Here is an 18,738-nt window from a genome sequence, read left to right on the forward strand (position 1 = left end):
CTTATACATTTATTGGTTGATTCTTGTATGTGCCCTGATCAGGGATCAAACTCACAACCTTGGTGTATTGGGATGATGCTCTAAACATCTGAGACACCAGACCAGGCAACTGTGTCCCCTTTAAACTCTAACTGCCCGCCCCTCCTCCCCGAAGCCCCTGGTAACCACCATTCTACTCTTTGTCCAGATGAATTTGACTATAGGTACCTCATAAGTGGAATCATACACCATTTGCGTTTTGTCACTGGCTTATTTTACTTAGATCATGTCCTCCAAGCTCACCCATGTTGTAGCAGGTGTCAGATAGGCCTTCCTTTTCCAGGCTGAGTAATAGTTAATGGTACGGATGGACCACATTTTGCTTACCCATTCATCCGTCCATTGATGAACACTTGGGTTGTCTCTAGCCACCGTGACTTTTTCTTCGTCTCTGGTCCACAGGTGTGTTTTTTACTGGTCTCTGGTCTCACTTGTGTGTTTTACTGGCAGAGTCATTGAACGGGAAAAAGAGAAACTAAACTGATGGTTTCCTTTCTGGCTCCTGCCTCTTCTGCCTCACTTCTTACCTGGCCACCTCCAGCTTCTCTCAGCCTCTCTGCTGAAAGGCACCGTGACTGTAAGGGTGCAGCCTGGTCTCTCTGGGTTCCTTCTGGGCACCCTGAGCAGTCTGTGTCATTCTCCCCTTATCACACACTTTGCTTGTTTCCCCCTTGACTTTTCCTCTGTGTCCTGGTGCCCGACCCAAGTGGGTGCTCCCTGCCGGCAGGTTGAAGAAACAAAGGTGCTGTAGGACTGAAGAGGCTCTGCCCCCAAACCATGGCTGTGATGGGCCCAGAGGGGCCTTGCCTGGGTCTCTCTCTGTTCTAGGCATGTGTCATTAAATGTGGCCTGCCCTTGAGTGGACCACCCCCTGAGGATGGAGAAGTCCACGGAGTGTGCAAAGATGCCCCGTTTTTTGTCTCTTTCCCATAGGAGGACGGTGCATTTTGGGTTCAGTAATATTTACTCCTCCCACTGCCTCACCCCTAGTTTTAAAAAGGGGAGGCGAGAACTTAATCAGAAATTTCCTCTGTAAGTTGATGTGAGCAGCTTTGCAAGGGAGAGTTCTTCACATCCCTGAAGGGGGGCAGGAGAGGTTTGGGCATTGTTGACTGCCCGTCCACAGCAGGTGTTTCCCAGGCTATCGCATGCCAGTGGCTCTCTGGGGTTACTTTATGCCCCCAAGTTAAGGAACCAGCCGAGTCCCAGAGCTAGAATTCAGATAGATGGCGTTGGCTCGGCTGGCTCTGGAGCCTTGGCACCAGCTGCCCCACTGCTTTCTGCCTCCGCCCCCTCCACACACACTGCCCTCCCCAGGCACCCCTCGCCACTCCTCCTCACATAACCAGAGGTGACTCTCTTATTGCACAGGCCAGATGGAGGTCATTACCAGAAAGTGCTAGGTCTGGGAGCGGTCTTTCTTTAGTGGTTCTCCGAACCGAGTGATGATGGAGACTGGCCGGTCCAAACTCTGCAGGGCAGGTTGGCCGGAGACCCAGGGAAGAGTTGATGCTGCAGCTCAAGTTCAAGGACTGTCTGGAGGCAGCATTCTTTCTTCCTTGGGGAGGACATTAATATTTTTCTCTTCTGGCCTTCGAAGGATTAGTTGAGGCCCACCCACACTATGGAGTTTTTCTCAAAGTCTACTGATGTACATGTTAAGCTCATCTAAAAAGTACCGTCACAGCAACACCTAGCCTAGCGTTTGACCATATCTGGTGCCAGTGCGGGGAACATGGCCTCACCGGGTTGACGGATGAGATTAACCATCGCATCCACTCGGGTGCCTGGGGAGCATGACGGCACTAATAGAGATGGGAGAGCCCACCTCTGCCTCCAGCAGTCCAGACTACATGTTAAAAACTTAGGAACAACACCATGTATTTGTAGGTGCTATCTTATAAGGATGAAATGTAAAAGGTATTTAGTGGAAATGAGGGGGGGTTCTAGGTATTTTCACTATAAGCATTTTTGCCATAAGGCAATTTCACTGTAAAAGATAAAAATGACTAGTTGATAGTTTGGCTTACACTTTGGCAGACGTCGCGTGTTTAACCTAGTTGTGAGTTGGGTTTCATTTCTCCATTGACTAAGTTCTCACAGTTACTCCCCTTTGTGTGTTACATAATCTCAGTTTTCGTAATGGTCTGTACAGTGACGAGCAGTCGTGGTGGCCTTAAAATAGTGGATGATAACAAGTATGTAGAAAGCAGATTACAAAACTACCTGGGAAGCCAGATTTCATCCTATTGTTGAAAATGGTCACGCGTCAGTTTACAAATCCTCTGGGGACCACAGTCAACCCTCACACCCGTCAACACCAAAAGTTTATCAAGCTTTGCAAACACCAGAGCGGTGGCTACTGATTCACAACACAACAGTCTTCGAGAGCATTACCGGTTCTTTAGCTGGAAACAGACTTGAAGGAAGAAATTGTTGCAGAAAAAGAAAAAGTGTGATGTCATACGAGGAGACGAATCAACAAGCAAACAAACTTGAAAGACGTGGAAGATGATGTATTTTCATTTTGTGCAATAAAGTCCTTTTAATTTTTCATGTTTCATTGTGTCCCTTCTTATGCCCCTCTTTAATTTTTTATTATTTTTTACAGCAAAATTGCCTTGTGGCCAATTAGTTGTGCTGCAAAAATGATTGTGGCAAAGATGCTTACAGCAAAATGCTTATGGCAAAAATGCCAGACGGGCTCTAGAATCCGGGGAGATTTCATGGTAGGGATGGAACAGGAGCTTTCAGAACGTGGAGGTCTCAGGTAAGTGAGGACACAGAAGACGAGAACCGGAGTGGGAACAACAGCATAATAATAATAATGATACTTAGGTTCTTTAAAAACATGTTTTTATTGATTTTAGATAGAGGGGAAGAGAGAGAAGAAAAACATAGATTGGCTGCCTCCCATACGCCCCTACTGGGGATCGAGCCCACAACCCAGGCATGTGCTCTGACCAGGAATCGAACCAGTGACCTTTCGGTGCCTGGGAGAATGCCCATCTGAGCCCCGCCTGCCAGGACAAAACCCCGTTCTCATGTTTCCCTAGGTCTCTGAGTTTATTGAAGATTTTCACATGTATTGTTTCACTTACGGTCATGAAAACCCTGTTTTGTTTTTAATTTATCAATTGCATTTGACATTCAATATGGTATTAGTTTCAGGTATACAGGGTAGTGATTAGAGATTTATATAATTTATGAATTGTTCTCCCTGATAATTCTAGTACCCACCTGGCACCTTACATAGTTATTACAATATTATTATTTAAGCACATATTTTTATTGATTTCAGAAAAGAGAAGGAGAGAGGAAGAGAGGGATAGAAACATCAGTGATGAGAGAGAAACTCATTGATCGGTTGCCTCCTGCACGACCCCTACTGGGATCGAACCCACAACCCCAGCATGTGCCAGACCAGGAATTGAACCGTGACCTCCTGGTTCGTAGGTTGATGCTCAACCACTGAGCCACTCTGGCTGGGCTGTTACAATATTATTGACTCTATTCCCTATGCTGTACTTTATATTCCCATGACTATTTTAAAAATATATATTTTTTATTTATTTTAGAGAGAGAGGAAGGGAGAGGCAGAGAGAAACATTGATGAGAGAGAAACATCGATCGGCTGCCTTCTACACACTCCCTATTGGGGATCGAGCTGGCAGCAACCCTGGCATGTGCCCTGACGGGGAATTGATCCAGCGACCTCTCGGTGCATGGGATGATGCTCAACCAACTGAGCCACACCGGCCAGGGCTATTTTTTTTTTCTTAATAAAGGATTCCCAAGGCTCAGAGAGGTTAAGGGACGTGTCAGAGGTCACACAGCTTGCCAGTGGCAGGGCAGGTCTTCCTAGTCTAACTCCTGTCTCTCATCCTTACCCCCTTGGCCGGGTGTAATGAAATCCATGTGAATGTGTAGATGTCTGGGAGGGAGGAGAGATGAGCAGTGAGCAATCCAGGAAGGAGAGAACCCGTGTTTTCTTCACCAAGAGATTCTGTGAAACGATGCAAATGGACTGTTTTCTCTCACTCTCTCTGGGTCCCTCTCGACCGCCCTCACTAATGCCCCTCTTTTCTTGTTTTGTTGCCCTCCCCCAGACACGAATGCAGAGTTTGAATCCAGATCCCAAAGCCCAGTACACAAGCATCTACGGAGCCCTCAAGAAAATCGTACGGACTGAAGGCTTCTGGAGGCCCTTGCGAGGGCTCAACGTGATGGTCATGGGCGCAGGGCCGGCCCATGCCATGTATTTTGGCTGCTATGAGAAAATGAAAAGGACTTTAAATGCCGTTTTCCACCACCACGGAAACAGCCACATAGCCAATGGTATTTGAAAGCGTTTGTCTGCAGTTAGAAAGTTCTGTCCTCAACAGACCCTTCCCCAGGGTTCTTCTCCCTGTGACCCAGCAGCCTGAGGCCTCGTCTCCGCCACGCTTGCTTGTGAATAAAGAACTCTAGCGCCGTGTGTGTGCGCGCACCCCCAAGCACACGCACACGCGCACACATGCTTTTTCCCGTTCCCCTTCTTCGCTTTCTGAAGGCTGGGGAGATTGGTGACAGAGGTGTTTCCGTTTTCATTGTTGCGTGGGTTTTTCACTTTTTTGTTTTGTTTTTGTTTTTGACACATTCAAAAGCCATTCATGATCAGATCTAGGAAACACACCCCGAATAGACACAAAACTTTTGAATGCTGGATTCCAAAAAAAAAAAAAAAGTTGTCTGGACAGCTTCTTTGAGACTATTTAAAAACTGGTTCAACAGGTCTCTGCAACGTCAAGATGTAACTAAGCTTTAAAAGGTCAAGAAGTTTTATGGCTGACAAAGGATTTGCTCCAGCGCAGACGGCCTTTCCCACCTTAAGCTTCTGGGGGTTTGGGAATGTCACCCCCACTCTCTTCTGTTTGTTTGAGTTGCATCTCTCTGCGTTCAAGGGCTGGAATAGTTCTCTTTTGTTGTTTGGGGAGCTGGGTGGGGGCTTGGGTTTGGAGGGCCGCTCTTACCTAGACATGTCTTACCGGGCCCACCGAGTGGTGGTTTTGCTTCTCCTGTGGGGTTTGGCTCGTTTGGTTTCTGTGTGGGTATGGAATGGGGCTGTGATGGCAGTGCACGGTGCTCTTATTTTAACAAAATTAATTGTTCAACAATGGAGAGGTCGATGTGACCAGCAACAATTTCCCTTCTCTTTTCTGTGCAGAACCCCAAGTGTCCTTCCCATCAGCCAGCCTTGGTAGTAATAACTGTATCTGGCTGGTGTGCAGACATTTGTTTTGCTTTTTAAAAACTGGGCATGAGGTGCATTTATTGAGATGGTCACTAAGAGCCTCCTCTGAGGCCATCCCTGAGTTCAAGGCTCTCCTTTTGCTGAAACTGCCTGTGTAATGGTGTAGCTCCTCAGGCACTGGACCCCTTGACTGCGGTTTGATGGTGCCCAGTTTATGCCAAGTTATGCCAAACGGTGCCCAGTTTATGCCAGGGTCTGCCCAGCTGTGCCTGCTTCACTGTGGTGTGTGCTCTGGTTGATTGCACTCTGACCTTTCTGGGGAGAGTCATCAGTGTGTGTGGAGGGAGCGGGTGGGTATATATTTCTGAAGCCTTATCTTGGGGCCCCATTCCTTTCACCTTCCAGCAGTCATCTTCATCACTGGGCCTGTGACCCACAGAGGGAGGAAGCCCAAATCCAAAAGCAAAGTCCCAGGCCTGAACCAGGATTTTGAAACTCCTGGTTTTTGAAGCCAGATGATTGGCCCTCTCCGAGACAAGTCATATCTTTGCAAATTAACCCTGAAAATCCACCAGGTGCAGGTCTTCCTGACGTCCTCTTCCCATGCTCTATTGCCTAGGTCTGTGGTCGGCAAACTGCGGCTCAAGAGCCACATGCGGCTCTTTGGCCCCTTGAGTGTGGCTCTTCCTAAGCCTTAGGAGTACCCTAATGAAGTTAATAACAATGTACCTACCTATATAGTTTAAGTTTAAAAAATTTGGCTCTCAAAAGAAATTCCAATCGTACTGTTGATATTTGGCTCTGTTGACTAATGAGTTTGCCGACCACTGGCCTAGGTCTTATTAAGGCATTTTCTTAAAGATTTCTTTCCTGGTGTTTCCTGCCTCTCAGCTGTGTGTATGGTGTCGTTCCCTCTGATTGCCCCAGCTTATGTGCAGAGGGAGTTCATGGGTAGACGAGGCGAGGGACAAGCTAGCATTAAAACCTAGACGGTGGGAAAAGCCACGAGGTGTGTTTTCTGGGTACCATCCAGTGTTAGCAGGTCTAACCTTTGCCCAGGATTGACTGCCAGAGAGAAAATGAGTTTCCACAAGATGAAAACCTGGGTACCTGTGCCTCTTACCTTCCCCATTGTTCTCTAGTATTTCCATGATTACGTTAAGGCTTTAAGAGTCAGCACGCACCTGGGTGGAGTTGGTAGTGAATTTTGCTTCTTAGAAAGCTGTGCCCAGGGTTCCGTCTGATTTTAGGTTCCAGGAACTTTCTCAGAGCGCCTGGTCCCAGAGGGTAATTTTCTGGAGTTTGTTTTGCAGGGATAGCTGGGAGTATGGCCACCCTGCTCCACGATGCAGTAATGAACCCGGCAGAAGGTAATGTCTCCTGGTCCCAGGGAGTGGCAGTGGGATGTCAGAGGGGCAGGAAAATCGGTGGCGGGGGTGGGGGCAGAAGGTCGGGCAAGGGGACTCCTGGTCCCCAGGCAGAATAAGAACATACTTTTTTTTTTTTTAACCACATTTTATTAAAGGCCTCAAGAAGGGGCACTAGTTTTTGAGCTTCTGGTATTCCTGTTCTCTGAAACAGAGCTACTCAGGGTGTGATCTGGGGACTAGCAGCCATCAGCATCTCCTGGGAGCGTATTAGAAATGCAAATTTTTAGATCCCACCCGAATCTACTCTATCAGAACCTGGGGGTAGGAGCAGGGAATTTGTTTTAACAAGCCCTCCTGGTGCGTCTTTTGCACTAGTCTGAAATCTTTGTACACACACACACACACACACACACACACACACACACACGCCCTCTGGCCCTTGTCAACCTTTCTCAACCTTAGACACATTTTGCGGTGGAGGGGGGGGAGGGGGGCTGTCAAAGGCCCTTCAATGGAGGCTTATGTTCAGTTTGCTTTTTTAAAAGGAAGTTGAAATCATCGTGGAACATTTCAAACATGAGTACATGAGTGGAGATGAGAGTATTCTGAATCCCATGTATGCATCACTCGAGTTCATAAACGAACATCTGGCCGTTTTGTTTTGCTATCTCCTCCCACGTTACCTCTTTTTCCTTTTGAATTTTGGGAGCATTGAGCAACAGCTCTCAGCTGTGCAGACTCGAGTCAGTTTTTTCTGTGTCCCAGTGGCCCTAGCCGACTGGTCGGAGTAACAAGGAGCTTTAGGACCTGGTGCTGGGCCTGCTTCCTGCTGGGTTAGGCTCCGCGAGAGGAGGGGCTCTCTCCACCTTTCCCCCCCATAAAACCACCCCTTTCCAGAAGGGAGAAATGTCAACATTTTAAATCTTGTCTTACAAGTTTGTTTTTTAAGGTTAAAATTTCTTACTTGTAACCAGCTGCCTCCCCAGACCTAGCAGACAGGGACTTGTTCTGTCCTTCAGGGACATGACGGGTCCGACTGGGAGGTGGGTTTCTCTGAGTGAGTTTAAGGCGATTCATGTGGGGGCCTGGTCAGTGACCAGCTAGCGCATGCCAACCAGGTGAGAATTGTTTGCTTCTCAAAGGAGCAGAAAACCAGTGTCAACCCCCACCTCTTCTCCTTGACATCATGTTGATTGACGGACTTTATTCCTTTAACAATAAAGAAAAGCACACTGTGTGTTCATTTGGGCAATGGGTGGGGATGACTACAACCCCAAGCCTAAGGGACCACAGTGGGCCCTCATTTGCTCTTCACAACTGTAGTTTGTGGCCTTTGACCCGCAGTTACTTTTGTATGAACCAAGCAGGGGCCTTCACTGGAGGTAGTCAGTGAAGTGGGCTGGCATAATTCTAGAGCAGTGATGGCGAACCTATGACACGCGTGTCAGAGGTGACACGCAAACTCATTTTTTTGGTTGATTTTTCTTTGTTAAATGGCATTTAAATATATAAAAATATATAAAATAAATATCAAAAACATAAGTCTTTGTTTTACTATGGTTGCAAATATCAAAAAATTTCTATATGTGACATGGCATCAGAGTTAAGTTAGGGTTTTTCAAAATGCTGACACGCCGAGCTCAAAAGGTTCGCCATCACTGATCTAGAGTCTTCCCAGAGCACTGTGACACAGAAGCTAATGACACTGTCAGACAGAACAGGAAAGGAGAGATGGGACTCGTGTCCAGGAGGGCAGGAGGGCCGGAGAGCCAGGGGCAGGGTTCAGGTTTGGGGTGGGAGCGCGGCCCACCTGCAGCTGGCCCTCTGTGGTCTCCAGCTGGGGCTGTGTGCGCGCTCTGACCTGTTACCAGCGTGTCTAAACTTGCTTGTTTTTCTTTATGGCTTGGCTTCCCATTGCACTCTGACCCGGGGTGGGGCCAAACCAACCCACTGCCCCCTGCCTGCCTGTCCACCACACCCTGCGGCCCAACTACAGTTGTGAAACAGCGCATGCAGATGTACAACTCGCCACACCGGTCGGCCCTCGGCTGCATCCGGACGGTTTGGAGGACCGAGGGCCTGCGGGCCTTCTACCGGAGCTATACCACACAGCTGACCATGAACATTCCCTTCCAGTCCATCCACTTCATCACCTACGAGTTCCTGCAGGAGCAGGTCAACCCCCACCGGGGCTACAACCCACAGTCCCACATCCTCTCCGGCGGGCTGGCCGGGGCCCTGGCCGCGGCCGCCACCACCCCCCTGGACGTCTGTAAGACCCTTCTCAACACTCAGGAGAACATGGCCCTCAGCCTGGCCAACATCAGCGGCCGGCTCACGGGCATGGCCAACGCCTTCCGGACGGTGTACCAGCTCAATGGCCTGCCCGGCTACTTCAAGGGCATGCAGGCCCGCATCATCTACCAGATGCCCTCCACTGCCATCTCCTGGTCCGTCTACGAATTTTTCAAGTACTTCCTCACCAAGCACAAGCTGGAGACTCGAACTCCGTACTAAAGGAACAGGCTGTGGGCAGCGATTCCAGAATCTTGTATTTTTAAAAGGTTTTCCCTGCCTGCTTCCCTTCCCGCGCCCTCACAGCGGGATTATTTTTGCAGGGTGTTCTCAGGGGGGGCCTTCCGTTCCCTGACGCCTTGGAGAGAGGAGAGGATGGGACAGCCGCCTACCAGAGGCCGTCCGCAGGGACATCCGAGGTGGTAGAAGGGGGGAAAGACTTTGGAAGGAAAGCGAGAAATTGCTTTCTATTTCCTCCCCTACGAGGAATGTAGCTTTCCTGCTTCACTGTGGCAGGCCCCGCCCCTCGAATCATAGGTCACACAGTGGGGAAGAAAGTGTGCATGACTGAAAACCATGAGCGCAGAAAGAGCACATTATGTATATAAAAGTTCTAGTACACAGTATAAAATGGATGGATAATGTTTATTCTTTATTTTTCTACATAGAGGTTTTTGGATTTGTGTGTGTGTGTGCCTGTGTGTGTACGGATAAGTGTGACAGCTAGGAATACAAAGCTGATTTTAAAAAATGGAGGGCGGAATTCTTCCATTGGGTTAGATAAAAAGGCACCAAAGTAATAAATTGCTAAATGTGGCCTAGAGTTGTGTTGAGTTTCACTTGAATGTAAAATAATAAATATGTTTATATTTTTGAATTTCTCTTTTTATGGGGTTTGGGGGAAGGTACATTGAAAAAACACACAAATAATATGTATCTTTCAGCTATTTTTTTTTCCTTTCATCATTACCTTCATGTGCCTTTAGCCTTTGTCTTTCCTTAAAATTCCAGGACCAGAGACCGGGCCCTGGGACATTCTCTCTTGCTGTGGGCGCACACATGTGCTGGTGACAGGATCACCTGGAGGACAGTGGCCCCAGCAGAATTAGAATGACTAGGCTTATGCCTGTGAGACCGTCTCCTTCCCGGGCCTGGGCCAGCACTTGGAAGCCTGTGAAACGCCAGCGTCTGGCTACCAGCTGGGATTAGTCCCACCATTTCCTAGGACTTCTTTCCACATCCCCCTTGTAACCCAGGCGCCTCTGGTGTTCTTGTTTGTGCTTTGACTAAATCTCCTGATCTCTTTCCCGGTGCAGATTTAGGGATTTGAAAACACATAGCAAGTATATGGCATTTGCCTCTCACCGCAGTGACAGGGGCAGGCCCTCCAGCCGGGCCGGCCGCTGAAGCAAGGCCCAGACCCTCAGGCACAAGTCCGGGTGCCTCCGGAGCCTCCTTCAGCCCCGTAGGTCCTCATCAGTGGAGAACACGAGGCCTAACTACCTTGTTCTCTGCGATGGTGAGTCTGAGCCAGATTATCACGGAGAGAGGGCGGGCCTGTTCCTCTGGCCACGGCTCTCCATTGGCTGCCAGACTTGCAAGGGATGAGCTGATGGCCTCCTTTCAGAGCCCGGCTTTTTTAAAGGGAGCAGAGCACAAGTGTGCTTCCTTCCTGCAGGCCTGGGCCAGCCTTCGCCCCTGGCCCTTGGCCTCAGGCAGTCAGTGCTGAGCTGGTCACTGAGGCGCAGACCCGGCTCCTATAACTTCCCGGGAAGAACCCAGGTGGCGCTGGGACAGTTTCCATCTTGGGACACTCGTGCTGGGAGTCTCAGATGAGGGACAGGAGAGGGCGCTGGCAGCTCCCATGTGCGCCTGTGAGCTGGGCCATCCTCCTGGGTGGGGTCAGCTGCTGGCCTGTCCCAGCTCAGGGTTAGCCACTGGGGTGCAAAAGCCCATGGAGACCATGTTGCTGTGGCAAGTATTTACGACTCTCTAAACATGTCCAGTGTTCTGTTAAATTCTGTGAATGGAAAAAACAGATCGAATTCTAAAATAATTACCCAACCACCCCTTTTGTCCCCTTATACTCACCACATTGTTGCACAATGTTTCTTACTCCCTACAGGATTTTGTTTTTGCTGTTATTCAAAGAAGCTGTTTACGTCTCTGGGAAAACCCCTTAGGGTGGGAGAGGCAAGGAGCAGAAGGAGGGAGAGTTCAGAGCTCTGGGCTCCGGTGGGAGGTCTGATCCCCACTGTGTAGTGGATCGCATAGAAGTGGGGGTGATGCCACCTGTCCTGCCTTCCCCACCGGGTCTCCCTGGGGCTGCATGAGCACTACACATACACAAGCGATCCCTTATTTTGTGGGAATTAATTCCCCGGCTCGTCCTGAGCTCCGAAGTTTGTGCTGTTGCCTTGTGCCGACAGCAGTCCACTTGTTGATCGTGACTTTGTGGTTGTGAAGTGCTAACTAGGAAAGTGGCCTCCCAACCTCCCCCCCCCCCCCCGCCCCCATGACGGCCACTCAGCATAACTGGCCTGCACTTGGTTGGTAGTGTGTTTGGAGTGACACCTGCAGGCAGCCACTGCCTCTTGGTACAATGCAAGCTCTGAGCAAGTGTGCGCATGTGTGTGTCAGACCTTGATTGGAGATTCACCCACTTGTTCATCAGTTTTATTTTTTAATAAAACATGGATTTTTTTTTTCCAAATGGGATAACAATCCAGTCCATGACTATATTTTTAAAATTTTGGATGAAATCTAGGTATTTACTGGCCTACATCCTTTTGTATGGTTTCTTTTTCTTTCCTTCTTTAATGCTGATGTCTTATTCCCAGCCCTGTGCCCTGAAGGCTGCATCTCCAACACTTTGTTATGCCAGTAACTTTATTTAAGGACGATTGTGCCTGTTAAAGGCGAAGGTACTGCTGCTTCCTACCGGCTAGACACAATGAATGTTATAAGGGTGTTTACTGTAGTAAATATCGTAGTTCCTGCCTCAATTGTTGCCCGCTGTTTGAAGGGGAGAAATGTGTGTTCATGTGTGGGGGTTCTGATGTGCTGCTGCAGTTGTAACACTGGAGCTAGAGACAAATAAAGCCTTGGTCTTTGAAGTGTTGTGGGCTCAGTGTGGGAGTCCCGGAGTGTGAGGAAAGTGGGTGGAGAGCAGAAACGGATCTATGGGGTGTGCCCATGCCAGTCTCCTGCACTAAGGACCAGGGTCTGTGGTGCTGACAGAACGGTCCCTTTCCACCCTTTTATCTAGATGGGAGCCGAGTGCCCTGGTGGCCAGCCAGAGGTCACGCCAGCCAGAGGTCATGTTATTGCGCCCTGGCAGTGCTCAGCCTGCATGGAGTGTGGCCGCTGTTCTCCCTAGTGTGGGAGCGTGAGGGTGACAGGCCCTGTGCACGGAATGCTCATGCCTGTTTCTCTCACATGCACACTGATGACCCCTCTGTGGAGGGTCAGAGTCCCTCTGAGTGGAAGGCAGGGGGGTGGCCGGAATCCACACACACTTCCTAAAGGTCACCGCGTACACCAGAGAACCGACCCTTTTCTGGGGAGGGAGTGGGGCTGGGGCTGGGGGGTCTCAGACCCCTCGGGGAAGCCAGGACAACTCTCGATTCTTCACGTGGTTCTGGAGGCCAGAGCACCTACTTCACTGAGGGCCTGGGCACCCATGGCAAGGTGCCAGGAGATGGGAAGGGGGCCGATCGGAGGGTGAGGAAGGCTGGAGATGCACTTCCCACTTGGCAATTTACCGAAGACCAACTTGTGCTTCTCAAAGCAGACTTGTGGCTTGCAGTTGCTTCCACATGGGGAGTGGGGGCAGGTGTGGGAGGCCCGCCTGCTCCCAGTGAATGTGCATGCATTCAGCAGATGGTCCCTGCCTGCCCCACGAGGTCAGTCTGCCACCAAACCTGGTTCCTCCCGTGAGCCGAGCGCTGTGCCTGTGTTGTGGGGAAAGAGGCAAGTGTAAGTGGGGTTCTCACCCTTCCAGGCCTGCAGCCGGACACAAGGCCACCCGGGAAGACCAGACGTCCTTGAGGCAATCAAATCTCGCCCACCAAGATGTAGCGGAGGCTGCCATGGAAGTGTCAGCTGAAAGTTAGTGTTGATTAGGTGTTTCCTCACCAAGAGGCTTTATTCAGGGAAAAGCAAGGGTTGCAACCCAGTGCATGCAGACATGGCAAGCCACGGCACACTCCGGATTACAGGCCACGATGGAGGGTGTTCAGCCACGGGAAGAGGAAGTTAAGGGAAGGGAAGTTAGAACCAGAGAGTCCCACGTGGGCATAGAGCTCCTGGAGGGTTCTCGCGGTTGTTACAGGACTTCCATAAGCCCAGCCCTTCCCATAGACCAGTGGTTCTCAACCTTCCTCATGCCGCGACCCTTTAAGACAGTTCCTCATGTTGTGACCCAACCATAAAATTATTTTCGTTGCTACTTCATAACTGTAATTTTGCTACTGTTATGAATCATAATGTAAATATCTGATATGCAGGATGTATTTTCATTGTTACAAATTGAACATAATTAAAGCATAGTGATTAATCACAAAAACAGTATGTAATTATATATGTGTTTTCTGATGGTCTTAGGCGACCCCTGTGAAAGGGCCGTTCGACCCTCAAAGGGGTCGCGACCCACAGGTTGAGAACCGCGGCCATAGACCCTCTGAGCTGATTGTGTTTTCTTAAGTTCCAGTTAGCCTATCAGAAGTGGAACAGTAACTGATACCTGTCCCCACCAGCGGTGGGCTGGAGCCGCGCCCACACAGCCCCTGGAGCGGATGGTCTGCATCCCTTCCCAGCTTTGCATTCAGTAACGTGCTGCTGGCTGGAAATCAGCAAACGTAGGAATCTATGCCCAGAAATAGACAAGTGCTAGCCTCAGGGCTCTTTCGAAGCCCAGTGTTGCACAAGAGAGAGACGACCACTGGGTGGCAGTAGAGCCGGGCTAGTACTGCTCCCAGGAACATGAAGACTTGTCTCCCTGATGGTGACAAGCTGTAGATAAGAGCTTGGCTGTCGTCACAAGGAGTCTGACCTTTAATAGGCAATGGGGAGCCATTGGGGGCTTCCTGCAGAGGACATCGTGACCGGGGTCAGCTTCGGAAAGAGTCATCTGGCAGCAGCAGACGGGCGGAGTGGAGAAGAGACGCAGAGGAGGCCAGGTATTTGGTGTCACAGCGGGATTGTCCAGAAGAAGGATGACTAAGGGAAAGGCAAGGGACACTGGAACAGAATAAGTGCAACCGATGAGTGCAGAGGTGGAATCAACATGGATCGGCGGGGGCCTGGCGGAAGGGCAGGATGACAGCAGGCTGTCTGGGAGGCGTGGCAGGTGGTGCCTTGTCTGCAGACCCCTGGCCTCCCCGTAGTCCTCACTCTCCCTGGGCAGGTGCAGCTCCCTCTCTTGCTCCCTTTCTTGGCTTCCATTTCTCCGCCCTTCAGGCCGCCCGTGGGGACTCCCTTTGGCTGCCCCCATCAGCTGCACTTCCTTCCTGGTCACTGCAGGGTGGCTGCTCAGGAAGGTCCCGCCCGTGCACCTGCTGTCATCCCCACCTCTTGGTGCTGATCTGTCCTCGCAGCTTCAGCTGGAAAGGTGACTCCTAGATGTGGAGGTAGCAACCCCTCTTCCCTCCTGGGCTCCAGATCTAAATGTCCCGGCGCCTGCTGGAGATCACCCAGATCTCCACTCCCCCCTCACCCCCAACTCTGGACTCCTGCCCGTGCTTCAGGGGCTTACCATGTTGTTCACTGGCTCAAAACCTTTAAGGGCTCCTCATTGTTCATCGAATGTAGGAATAGGCTCCCCTACCTATGTCAGTGCCCAATTTAGCTCCACCCACGAGTGAAGGAATAAAAGAGCAACAGTATGAGACAGCATCATGGATGCATAAGACCTTAAATGCTGCCTGTAAGAGACTCACTTCAGAAGTAAGGACACACAGACTGAAAGTGAAGGGAGGAAAAGATCTTATGCAAATGCAAATGAAAAGAAGGCTGGTGCAGTTATACTCAGAAAAAATAGACTTTAAAACAGACTGTGATAAAAGATGAAGAAAGGAGGGACATAATGGTAAAGGTTTCAATCACGCAAGATGATGTAATGTTTATAAATACATATGCACCTAACATAGGAACACCAAAATACAAATATTAACGAATCTGAAGGGAGAAATTGACAGCGATACAATGGTGCGGGAACAATTGGACATCCACATGCCAAATACTCTAGACACTAACCTTACCCCCTTCACCAAAATAAACTCTAAATGGATCACAGGCCTAAATGTAAAATGCAAAACTATAAAACTAGAAGACAACAATGGATGAAATCTAGATGGCCAGCCTTGGTTTTGGCGATGAATCACTTTTTAGATACAACATCAAAGGCATGATCTAGGGAAGAAATCATTGATAAGCTGGACTTCATTAAAATAAACAATTTCTGCTCTACAAAGGACACTGTCATGAGAATGAAAAGATAAGCCACAGATCGGGCATATATATATCCAAAAAGCCCTGTCAGATACAGGGCTATTATTCAAAATATACAAAGAACCATTACAATCCAGCAAGAAGAAAATAATCTGACTTTAAGATAGGCCAAAGGCCTTAGCAGATGCCTCTCCAAGAAGATACACAGATGGCAGATACGTGCATGAAAAGATGCTCCACATCATATGTCACCAGGATAATGCAAATTAAAAACATGAGATATCACTCCACACTTACTAGAATGGCCCAAACCCAGAACATTAACACCACAAGCGCTGGCGAGGACGTGGAGCGGCAGGAGCTCGCTCTCATCACCGGTGGAATGGAAATGGTGCAGCCGCTCTGGAAGACAATTTGACGGTTTCTTACAACACCAGCATGTTCTTATCATATGATCCAGAGAGCACATGCCTTTCAACCCAGAGGAGTTGAAAACTATGTTTATAGAAGCTTTACTCATAGTTGCCAAAACTGGAAGCAACCAAGATGTCCTTCATAGGCAAGTGGGTACATAAACTGTGGGGCATCCAGACAGTGGAATATATTTCAGCACTAAGAGGAAATGAGCTAGCAAGCCATGAGAAGGCACAGGGGAACTTTAAATGCATATTACTACGTGAAAGAAGCCAATCTAATAGGTTCCATACTGTATGATTCTGACTGTGTGGCATTCCAGAAAAGTCAGAACTATGGAGAGAGCAAATCGAACCAGGGTTTCCAGGAGTTAGAGGGAGGGATGAATAGATATAGACACATAGGTGCAATAGATACAATCAGGGAAAGCACGGAGGGTTTGGGGGCCAATGAAATTGCCCTGCATGATACTATGATGCCGGACACAGGTCACTACGCATAATAAAATGTATTACGCAAAGAGTGAACCCTGATGTAAACTATGGACTCCAGGTGATAACGGTGTGTTACTGTAGGTTCATACAAGTGTACACTCTGGTGGGGGGTGTTGATAATGGGGGAGCCTATGCATGGGGCGGGGGGTGGAAACTCTCTGTACCTTCCTCTCAATGTTACTGTGAACCAAGAACTGTTCTAAAAAATAAGGCATATATGCAGTTTAGACACATAGACTCTTCTGTTAAAAGGGCCACAGAAAAGCCACGCGTGTGCACCGTGAAAGTAAGGACCTTGCTGCCATCACACCTCCCAGCTGCAGGCACTCAGTCTGACCAGTTTTCTTTCAGGCACTGTGCTGGGCCCAGGTCAACAGGTCTCACTCCGAATTTATTTTTTTAAAAATATTTTATTGATTTTTTTACAGAGAGAAAGGGAAAGGGATAGAGAGCTAGAAACATCGATGATCAGCTGCCTCCTGCACACCCCCTACTGGGGATGTGCCCGAAACCAAGGTACATGCCCTTGACCGGAATCGAACCTGGGACCCTTGAGTCCGCAGGCCGATGCTCTATCCACTGAGCCAAACGGGTTAGGGCTCACTCCGAATTTAGGCAGAGAGATGTAACAACTACAAACCATATCCATCATTTTCCTCTACCAGCCTCCTGGAGTTTTATATTTTACTAGAGGCCCAGTGCACGAATTCATGCACCAGTGGGGTCCCTTGGCTTGGCCTGCAGGTTTGGGCCGAAACTCGCTCTCTGACATCCCCTGAGGGGTCCTGGATTGCGAGAGGGCGCAGGCCAGGCCGAGGGACCCCACCAATCAGCCGGACCCCAGCAGCAAGCTAACCTACAGGTCGGAGCGTCTGCCCCCTGGTGGTCAGTGTACATCATAGTGAGTGGTTGAGTGGCCTTAGCATATTATTAGCATATTACACTTTGATTGGTTGAACGGCCTACTGGCTGACCGGACACTTAGCATATTAGGCTTTTATTATACAGGATTTGTAGAGAAGTTTAGGAAGTGAGGAGTAAAGCACAATGAGTGATTCTTTGTGGCGGGCAGGCTGAAAGGCTGTGAAGATTCTCTCCCTAACCTCATGTTCAAAGCATGTAAGCTACCTTCGTGACTGACTTAGAGACTGGATAGGACATTATCATGGCTGTTCCAGCTGGAGGGACTAGCACAGGCCCTCTGGCCCAACCCTTTCGTTTCACAGTTGAGGAAACATAGACCAGAGAGATGAAAAGATATGCCCAAGACCATTCAGGATCACCCAACCAGCTGGTGGCCTGCAGGGCTAGTGCTCCGGCCTCTGGGCAAGCTGACTTATCCACTGTGTGCTCAGTGCATAAAATGGACCAGAGAAAAATTACCATTAAACCAACAACAAAAATCTGATCCTTGTGTTGGTATTCACAGAAGGTATGCTTTGCAAACTTGGCTTTCAGAAACTGGCTGATCTTAAAAGAGTTGTTATAGAGGCCAAGGTGAAAATTCAAGATAGCATCAATAAACAGATTGCTATTTATCTAAGTCAATGTCAAAATAATCTCTTCAACATAGAAAGTTGGAATAGACCCATTTTGACAGTAAGAAAGGAAGAACATTTACAAATGAATCCGTGCTTTTGGTCACCTTCCATTGGACACCATGAGCCTTACAACCTCATGTTCCGTTTTGTGTGAAGGAATTTTTTCATCCACAATGAATAACAGGCTCAGGATTTGGTCCAATCTTTCCATTCAGAACATTATTTTTTAAAATATATTTTTTATTGATTTCAGAAAGAGGGAGAGAGAGGGAGAGAGAGATAGAAACATCAATGATGACAGAGAATCATTGAATCATTGCTCAGCGGCCTCCTGCACATCCCCCACTGGGGATAGAGCCCACAACCTGGGAATTGAATCATGGCCTCCTTGTTCATAGATGGGTGCTCAACCACTGAGCCACGCCAGCCGGGCCAGATCATTTTTTTCCCTGGCTGCTCCTCCCAGTAGCATTGCCTACTCAGTACCATTAAAGGACCCCCTTAATGTGTAATTTACCCAGGTTTTACTCATATCATGAGCTTGAGCCGACACTTGAGAGGGAGTCATACAGGACAATTGTCCCTCAGACTCTGTACCCTGCCTAAAGATTGTGAACTGACCACAGAGTTTCACTATTATGCTCACAAACTAAACTATGGATAAGATGACTAGATGTGCTACTATGGGTTGAGACCTCTGAAAATACATCCTGCATATCAGATATTTACATTACGATTCATAACAGTAGCAAAATTACAGTTATGAAGTAGCAACGAAAATAATTTTATGGTTGGGGGTCACCACTACATGAGGAACTGTCTTAAGGGTCATGGCATTAGGAAGGTTGAGAACCACTGTGCTAGAGTATAAGAAAGAACCGCAGAAGCTGCAAGCCCTTGGG

General features: G+C 48.8%; 1 protein-coding gene across 3 annotated transcripts in view; it reads left to right on the forward strand.

Moving 5' to 3' along the window:
• The window catches only part of SLC25A37 (solute carrier family 25 member 37), a 37,272-nt gene extending 27,514 nt beyond the window's left edge, over positions 1-9,758 (forward strand). The window contains exons 2-4 of one of the 3 annotated variants that reach the window (XM_006100748.3): positions 4,149-4,377; positions 6,586-6,642; positions 8,639-9,758. In XM_006100748.3, coding sequence (XP_006100810.1) covers positions 4,149-4,377; positions 6,586-6,642; positions 8,639-9,159 — 807 coding nt within the window. In that variant the 3' untranslated portion in view covers positions 9,160-9,758. The other 2 variants (XM_023764315.1, XM_023764316.1) reach the window with 2 other exon arrangements.
• Positions 9,759-18,738: the final 8,980 nt, after the last annotated feature.

The sequence above is a fragment of the Myotis lucifugus genome, unplaced genomic scaffold (genome assembly GCF_000147115.1).
Source record: "Myotis lucifugus unplaced genomic scaffold, Myoluc2.0 scaffold_328, whole genome shotgun sequence".
Taxonomy (NCBI): Eukaryota; Metazoa; Chordata; class Mammalia; order Chiroptera; family Vespertilionidae; genus Myotis; species Myotis lucifugus.